At 49.4% G+C, this 8,872-nt stretch overlaps 1 protein-coding gene across 1 annotated transcript in view; it reads left to right on the top strand.

Annotated features, from left to right (window-relative positions):
• Nucleotides 1–77: 77 nt before the first annotated feature.
• TESMIN (testis expressed metallothionein like protein) overlaps nt 78–8,872 on the top strand; it is a gene marked incomplete at its 3' end in the record, with an annotated part of 25,462 nt that continues 16,667 nt past the window's right edge. Inside the window, exons 1-6 of the mRNA XM_011384791.1 lie at nt 78–557; nt 1,108–1,266; nt 3,551–3,671; nt 5,452–5,538; nt 6,011–6,019; nt 7,572–7,612. Coding sequence (XP_011383093.1) covers nt 78–557; nt 1,108–1,266; nt 3,551–3,671; nt 5,452–5,538; nt 6,011–6,019; nt 7,572–7,612 — 897 coding nt within the window. The remainder of the gene's footprint in view (nt 558–1,107; nt 1,267–3,550; nt 3,672–5,451; nt 5,539–6,010; nt 6,020–7,571; nt 7,613–8,872) is intronic.

The following is an 8,872-nucleotide window of genomic DNA, read 5'->3' as shown; positions in this document are numbered from 1 at the left end:
CGCTGCTCGCGCTGATCCCGCAGGGTGCAGGGCGCAGGGTGCAGGGCCATGCCCCGGCCGAGACCCCGTCAGCGGACATGGAAGAGGCCCCCCTGCTCGGAGGAATGTCCAGTCCCGAGGATGAGATCGTGCCAGACCTGTTCAGCGCAGAGAGTCGGTTTGTTTCCGAAAACATTCAGCTGAAAGGCCCGATGGTGGTGAAGGCCGAGGAAGACGAGTTCCACGTGTTTCCGGACGCGTACCTGAGCCCCGCAGACCCCAAAGAGCCCCTCCTGCATGCATTCAACCCCCCGCTGAACGTGGACTGCAAGAATAAAGTCAAAGTCGAGCTCCTGGTGGATGAAAACGAGGAGGAAATCCTCGGGGAGTATCCGAGTCTCCCTGAGCTCAACCCGCTGGAGGACGCCGTCCTTCCCGCTGCCCCTCCGCCACCGCCGCCCACCTACAACGTGCACTTCCTGTCCTCACTGCTGACTCCGCACAGGAGCCCTGCCGTCGTGCCCCTGGGCACCTGGGCCCGGGAAGGAGCCGCCCACCCCGGGGTCCGGGTGATTCCGGTAAGATCCGCGTGGGATAGGCACAGTACCGCTTCACCCCTCCCGTGTAGGGATGTGCGGAGGCTGACTTACCCCAGGATCTCCCTCCACGCGTGGTTTTCCTGTGCCAGGAGCATCCCTGGTTAGATTTCACTCAGTCCAAACAGGCTGCACCCCTTTGTAATCTGAGATCTATCATCCAGCCAGGCCATTCCACTTGGAGGTGACTCATGTCCTTGGGTCCCTGGTTCAAACCTGGCCTACCCCTGCTGGTGGCTTATAACATGAAAGTGATTTAACTGGCCCCATTACTGTCACTGGCTTCAGGAAAGGAGTCCTGTTTTTGTTAGAGTAACAGGTGTCTGTGAAAACAAAAGCAATGTGAGTGCTCACGGTCTTGCATTTACATGACTTGTTACCCCGTCAGAAGAATAATAGCGAGGGAGAGAGACACGAAGGGTGAGCGTGTCCTGTGCTTTAAAAAGGTCACTTACAGGGAATTCTCTGCGTTATGCAGCTGCAGAACCCAGTGTCCACAGTGTGACCTCTAAAGTAATGAGTGATTTTTCAGGTTGAACTCAAGGAAGGTGGTGGCACTATTACCAGTAACAACGCAGAGGAAGCAACTTTCCAGACCCCTCCGGCCCAGGAATCCTCTTGCAAGTTCCCGTCATCACAAGAAGCAGAGGATGCCTCCGGCTGCTCTCACAAGAAGGACAATAACCCAATGGTAATTACGTCAAAGAAAATGTAACCAACATTGCGTTACATGTTTGACCCTTGTCATTACCAAGACAACAGTAATGGTTATTTCAGTCCTTGTTTTTCGTTCTGTTTAAGTGGTGAACCAACATTTTTGATCGTCTCATTTATCAAGAGGGACATAATTAGAGCCTTCCTAATATTCTTTCACCTCTAAGATTCTCATTTCTACTCATCTTAGCAAATCAAGAAAAGATTAGGATGTTGCCGTGTTTTTTTAAGGACAGTAACCACAGGTCACATCAACTAGCGCAGACCTAGGCCGGCCCAGGGCAGGGCAGCGCTGAGTTGTGTGGCTTGGTGGGTGGGCCGGGACGCTGAGGTGTGGCTCTGGCTGAGGGCAGGCGCCACCTCCCTTCTGGCCAGTTTCCAAATTCCCAGCCACCAGCTGGCACTCGGGGCGGTTATGTATGCAGTCAGCAACATCCATGGTTTCCATGATACTTTTGCACGTTTGTGATTCCCTTTAATGCTCTCATCAACTCTGTAGGGTAGGCATTATTTTTATCTTCTTTTTAAGAATAAGAAAACAAAAATGTTACATAGTTTGCTTGCGGGTGGTACACCCAAGGCTCTAGGTCTCAGTAGTGACGACGGAATGACAGCCAGGGGACCCGGCCCTAAGCCTTCTTTTAGCAAAGAGCCCAAAGAACTAAGGTCGCTTTTCCCCGAACAGCTCTTTATTCTGAGAAAGGAGGCCTTAGCTCTATGGCAGGGGTACCCAACCACCTGCCCGTGAACCAGCACCAGTCTATGGCCTGTTAGGAACTGGGCCACACAGCAGGAGGTGAGCTGCAGGTGAGCAAAGCTTCATCCGTATTTGCAGCCACTCCCCAGAGCTAGCATCACCGTCTCAACTCCACCTCAAGTCATCAGGCGTTAGATTCTCACGGGAGTATCAGTCCCTGGTACCAAAAAGGTTGGGGACCGCTGCTCTAAGGCATACACTTTACTGGGAAGTACTCGAAAGCGAGCTCATCACGAACTCTGGCTTAGCTGTGGTGTACACCGGCGCTCACCCTCTGTCTCGGTTCTACTCAGACCCACGTGGTCTGAGAGCAGAGCTCCCAGAGGACACGGGGACAAGGTAAGCAGGGCAGGACCTCTTCCAATAATTACACCAGACTCCTGAGTCGTGTCAGCACAGGACGGGCAGGGCACAGCCCAGGGCTGTGCAATAGACAGCACCTGGACAGTCCACTCTGAGCCTTTCAATTTTTTTTTTTCAGGGTGTATGTGGTGGGGTCGGGGCTGGGGGCTATAACTTCATCCTCGAAGACAAATAAAATTCCAGTCACACATGAATTTGCTGGCCTTGTGTCCAGTGTCAGGATGATCTGAAGGTTTGACAGAGTGATGAGCACCTCACTAACGTAGGCCCTGTGTGTGTTATTTTGGTCACGTTGATTCTTTATGGTTTTTGGGGTTTTCCTGTCTAGGAAACCCAAAGGTAACCTGTGGGGCAGAAACCAAGGCTTCTGCGGGTCTTATGGTTTTGCCATCGGAATTGGAAGCTGTGTGTGGACAGAAACCACAGCTTCTCTGGCCTTTGTATCACGATGGACAGGCCACACACAGCACGGCCCCCACCCGTGCTCTGCTGCCCGACGTCATCAACATGGCCTCACCTGGCCCCTGAGGGTTCATCCACAGCCAGAATCCAGCTAGGTGATCTGAGAGTGCTAGCCGGGCCCAGGAAGACTAATGTGGCTTCTTAGAATTTTCTAGGTCTCGGATTAATCTTTCTAAGTAGGCAATAAAGTGAATGGATACCAAAAATCCTATGTTAAATAACATGTATGCGGCAGGAAAGAACAACTGTCATAAAATTAAAGGTTATTCTAAGTACGTGACCAGCTACTGAGATGGAGTCAGGGGGCCAGGTCCTTCTTAGAGTTGAGTGACCCAAAGGGGACCGGGGCTGGGCCGACCAGGTCTCTGCCCGCACAGACTGTGGAATGTGAGGACGGCGAGGGAAGTACTCGCGTAGACACCTGGTCCTTACCATAAACCTCGACAGTCACACACCTGTAGGGAAGGGTGTGACGGGAGCCTCTGTCAGCACGCTGACACACCTCTCCGGTGCTCCCCACCAGAAGGCATGCCATTGGAGAGTAGGAAACCAAGAATGGATCGACAGCTCGCCATTTTCCATTAAAACTTAAATTCTGGATTAAAGCTATGTTCTCAGATTAAAGTTTATTTTGGATGTCTTTTAAAAATGAAACCTGATCACTACTTTTTCGTTTTAGGTGATATGTCAGCTGAAAGGGGGTACGCAGATGCTGTGTATCGACAATTCTGGCACAAGAGAACTGAAAGCACTTCATCTGGTTCCTCAGTATCAAGACCAAAATAACTATCTACAGTCAGGTACGAAGTACATTAATTTTAAAAATTATATCATATATGTAAGTTGGTAAGTGAATATGTTTGACTTTGTATATAGAGTAAAATGAAATAGGCAGGGTATTAAATAGACAATTGAGAAAACTTCCCAGCCCGTCTTAGTAAGCTAAGAATAGAAAATATCTTTATAGACTAATTTATGTACATCCCATTGACTATCTCAAATTCCTGGAAAGCTGTCTTCTACTTCCGCTAGCCATAGAGAGCTTTATGATCCTAACAGGTGACAATTCATACCAACAAGTGGTGTGCCTAGAGATGCCTGGGTTGAGATCCCAACCTTTCCCAGATTGGGTGGGGGGTTGACTGTTCATTATGGTATGAACTAAATTTTAATGTAAATTTTTGTGTAATCATGAGAATTGTCACTCTGCTTTAATCACCATAAGTTCTGAAATAACTAGATCAGATACGGATTTATCTGACATTCATTTACTCAGAAACTTTTTTAAACTGGACTAATAGTCATAAATGACATCTAAGTACCTGAGTATCCTGAAATGCCCTATGAATGATTAAAGAAAGATTAAACGGCATAGTTTTAAGATTATGTTTACGGACATCACACACTAAGATTATGTTTACGGACATCACACACTAGGTTAACCAGACTATTTCATTATGAGATGATTCACTGACCTTGCCCATAATTTAAAACAGCATTAAATCCAGATGTCATTTCAATGGACCTTTGGAGTCCAGGGCAAAAAGAATGATTACGACTTCTATTGTGTCTTCATAGTCTCTTTGTCCAGGGACACATAAAGTACCTTCCAGACATTTCTCTTTCTTAGGATGCAGAAGCAGTGTGAGGCATCGGCCACAGGCCAGCTGTGGACCTTCTGGTCCCCTGTGGGTCAGAGCTGAGCCTGGGCCCCCATTCAGGTTGGGGAGAGTTTTCCTAATTCCGGTGCGTGGCAAATGCGAATGCCTTTGGATCTATGGAAGGGGAGGGTTTATATGGTGCTCTCCAAATCCGCATCCTTGTCATATAACCAGAACTCCCCTGCCCAGCGCCCTTTGTTATGCTGTGAGCAGACTAAACATCGCCATAAAGTGAATGCATCCTGTTACCAGAGTCTCAAGCTAGCATCACTCAAAGGATTCATGAGCCCAGAGCAGGACTTGTGCTCAGCGGGCAGTGCTTCAGGGGGCTAACACACATCTCTCTCCAGTTGGACTCATGAACATGGAAGTTCAGGGGCCCTTAGTGTCACAGGAATGTTTTCCACTGCACCCTTAGGCCAAAGGAATACCTATCAGTTTCAGTCACTGAGTAGTTTGGTCCAAGCAGCCTAATAAGTACTCACATCCTAAGAACTTAGCATCCATTTGAAAGAAAGAATACACATAAAGTGAAGGTAGTTCACCAGTTGTCCAACAGGTGTCACTGTGCTCTCTGTGAAACCGTAACCCATCCAGCAGCTCCCTGGGGAGTTAGCTGCATCACTCCAGGCACCTTGGCACGCAGTTTGGGGACCTGTAGCATAGTAGAGTATCTTTGGAAGCTCAGGTTAGTAACTTTATGACAAAGAAAAAGGTATAATAAGTTTAAAAAAAATTGACCCAAAGGTTTTATAAAATAAAAAATAAGCTTAAAAATGAAAAATTTAAAAAATAAAAGACAAGTTTAAATGGCTTTGCACATGATAAATTTATGATACATTTTCATTTTTGTACTTCTTCCATGTGCAATTGGAAAAGGAACAATATATGATATCAATTAATTTTGTCTTTTTTACAGATGTCCCTAAACCAATGACTACTTTAGTAGGAAGATTTTTGCCAGTACCAGCAAAATTAAATCTCATTACACAACAAGTGAGTCATTGTTTTACTTAAAAAATACAATTGGATATTATTGTCTTTTGAAATTTCTATTGTCAGAGTTGGAATAATTTATACTCCATTTAAAAATCAATGGTGAAACATTACCAGGTATTCAGCACTGTCCCTGCTGTGTCAGACGCTGTGGGAGGAACGGCATAAGCATAAGACAGGGCTCTTCGCCAACTCTGCGACAGTCCTGTGCCCTCCTACGGCCTGCAGACCCTTGTTCTGTCCCATTTGCTGAACGTGTCCTTTGTGGTCTTGCTGTCAGCCCATGCCACCCACTTGATCTACTGTCCCTACCTTCCTCAGCGTCAGAAATGCTTTTTTAAAGTATAAGATGGTTTTATGATTACACTATAGTATGCATATATTAAATATAATTACGAGACGAACGTGCTCTTTCCCCTAAGTCTTGATGTAAAACGTCACCTCCCTAGAAGAGCCTTCCATAACTCCCCAGTGAGTCTAAGCCAGGCCTAGTGTAGGCAGTCACTGTCACCACACCTGTCTCGTTCTCTGCCCAGCGCCATCGCCGTCGTGTGTGTTTTGGGTCGATTTGTTTGCATGCGTCCAGCCGGGAAGGCGAGCTCCCCAGGGCCAAAGGGCTGTGAGTGTCATTTGTCTCTGTAAGCTGGGGGCCGGGACAGAGCCTGGCACATACAGGGCCTCACTCGCCCTTCAGCGGGGCAGGTGCTGGTCCGAACACTCAAGTTCCATCAGCGAGATAACACTGAGTGAACCCCCAAACCCAAACCAAACACGTGACTCTACCCTTCTGCAGCTTACATTTCAGTGTGGGAGACAGACAGCAGGCACACCTAGTCCGTTATGTCATGAGCTAGGAGCGGAGGATGGGCACCGCCCTGGGGATTTGGTGGGGAGGAGGGCGGGTTACAGGTGTAAACAGGGTGGTCGCAGATGACTCCATCCGGAAGGCGATACTTGAGCAAAGTCTGGAAACAGAGGAGGGAGGGGGCCGTGTGACTATCAGGGGGAAGAAGATTCCCGTGGGGGATAGCACGGCACTGGGGGGCACGCCTGCTATGGAAACGACCGTGAGAAGGCCGTGGGGCCTGCGCGGAGTGGGCGGCGGGGGGCGGCGCGGGTGTAGCGGGAAGTCGAGGTGGTGGAGGACTATGGCTTTTACTCCTCCGGAAAGGGGGCTCGTGTGGAGGAGGGGCGAGGTGAAAGTGGGTAAACCTGCTCTTGTAACAACCTCGCTGAGGGACGGTGGTGGCCCTGACCACTGGTGGCAGCAGGAGAGGTGAGAAACAGCTCGTCCGGATTCTGTGGAGGTTGCACCAAAAGGGTTTGCCGATCGGCTGGATGTGGGATGTGAGAGAGAAAGAGGAGTCAAGGGTTGCCCCCGAAATAGCCTGAACAGACGGGAGAACGGGGCGTCCAAGAGACAGAAGACAGTGCGCGTTTTGTGAGGGAGACTAAGAGCGTTGCATTCGGGCTATTAGCTCCGAGATGCCTGTCAGACATCCAGGTGGCGATGTCGCGTGTCACGTAGGCCCGGAGTTCAGGTGGGGTGCTCAGGGCTGGGCAGCTGAGCCCTCGCGCACTGACACATTGAAAGCTCGGGACTAGAGGGGGGTCTCTTGGCGGGGGCTGTGAGGAGGAGACGTATTCGCTGAGTGAGTAAAGAAATATTCCTCAGGGGCTACGTTAGCTGGGAGGGGAGAGTTGCAGTCAGTGAGGGAGACGAGCGAGTCTCAGCCGGGCCCTGTGAGCGCTGGCCCTGCGCCCGGCTCGGACTGCCCGCGCTCGTCCCCCCGGCCGCCTCCAGCCACCTCTCCTGTCCCTTGCCATCCAGCCCCACTCAGAAGGGCCCGTGGTGGCCCTGCTCTTCCGCCTTCAGGGTCCCGTACTACAAATGAATGCCCCCTTGGCTGCGTTTATCCTTGTCCCCATTTTGGCTCCCCTGACTTCTTAACTAGTGTGGCCCTTGGGACAATTACTCAAGCAGTGCCTTTGCTGCGTCACCCCCAGGACCCTGCTTCCTTGCCAAACCCCAGTCCGCTTGAGGCGTGGTGCAGGGACCCGCAGCGCCGGCTTCCCAGGGGCTAGTCAGGAACGAGGGTCTCAGCTGCCCCAACTCACTGACGCAGGACCTGCATTTTAGGGAGGTGCGGGGTGAAGTGACCGAGGGCCCGGCCTGCCTTAAGGTTCACTTCCTTTACACCCTGGTGGCCTTGCACCACCGAGGAAAGCCCGGATCTTAGCGTAAAACTGGCCGATATAGGGCTGAGAAGACATCTTTTTCTTTCTGCTTTGCTTTGGGGCTAAAGACACAAAGGGGAAACGGAAATTGTACCTAGTTTATGCAGAGAATTGCCTCCACTCTGAGAACTGTGAAGCCCTTTCTCCCAAAGGATCAAAGCCCTTTGGACTGCCACTTGGGGACATGCCCTTCCAAGTAGGTGACCGTGGCTGTACAAGAAATACTGGTTTGTGAACAGTGATCTGTGAACGCTTCCCTCCTGTGAACTGGCTGAGGGAGAGAAGCCAAGGCTGAGGCCCCACACGGCCCAGGGCTTGTGTCCGCGAGCCCCGTGGGCAGTGGTCACACACAATTCAAAAAGAGGCAGGACAGAGAATGAGGAAAGTGAACAAAGATGCGTTTTTCTCAGACTATACTTCTTAAATAAAGCTATTCTTAAATTCCTAGTTTTCAGGGAGGAAGAGATAAGGACAGGATGTTTAAATGTGATGTATATAAATAATCTCAAAATTTAAATTTATCTGATACTTTTAATTTCCTCAAGCTTCTGATAAGACAATTAGGTCAGCGGTGATTGCTTCCCTTTCTTTCCCCGTGAATACTGTCTGTGAGCCACGAGACTGAGTAACAGAAAGAAAAACAAATGAGAACCGAGAAAGCGAAGGACATGGACAATGCAGAGATTATGACTTTGCTTTTGAACTTGTTAAAATTGACTACAAAATAGTTTTTGAATAGATGAAAAAGTAATGATTGCTAATGAGACTTGAAATGTCAAGCTCTCTTATGTTATACTATGAGTATAATAATAAAGGACATTTTTAGTTTATAGAAATTTATAATTGAACTTATTTCACACTTTGTACTTCATAAAAATGAAAAAGATACCTATTACAATGTCCCCGGCCAGCCGACTGACAACTGCTGCTGCTTGCCAGCTCGTCGGTGGCCTTGCCCTGCGTCCGTGACCCATTTGTCGCTCTGTCCTGCAGTCAGGGCTTTTTGGCCTCCGCACCCTGTGGCCAGGTTGGTCTGTGACACCACCAGGGCCAGACGTACCCACGGCTGCTGCCCAGCCTCGGCTGAATCCTGCTCAGGGTTAGTG

Source organism: Pteropus vampyrus, unplaced genomic scaffold, assembly GCF_000151845.1.
Source record: "Pteropus vampyrus isolate Shadow unplaced genomic scaffold, Pvam_2.0 Scaffold624, whole genome shotgun sequence".
In the NCBI taxonomy this organism is placed as follows: Eukaryota; Metazoa; Chordata; class Mammalia; order Chiroptera; family Pteropodidae; genus Pteropus; species Pteropus vampyrus.
This window is presented reverse-complemented; position numbering and strand designations above follow the sequence as displayed.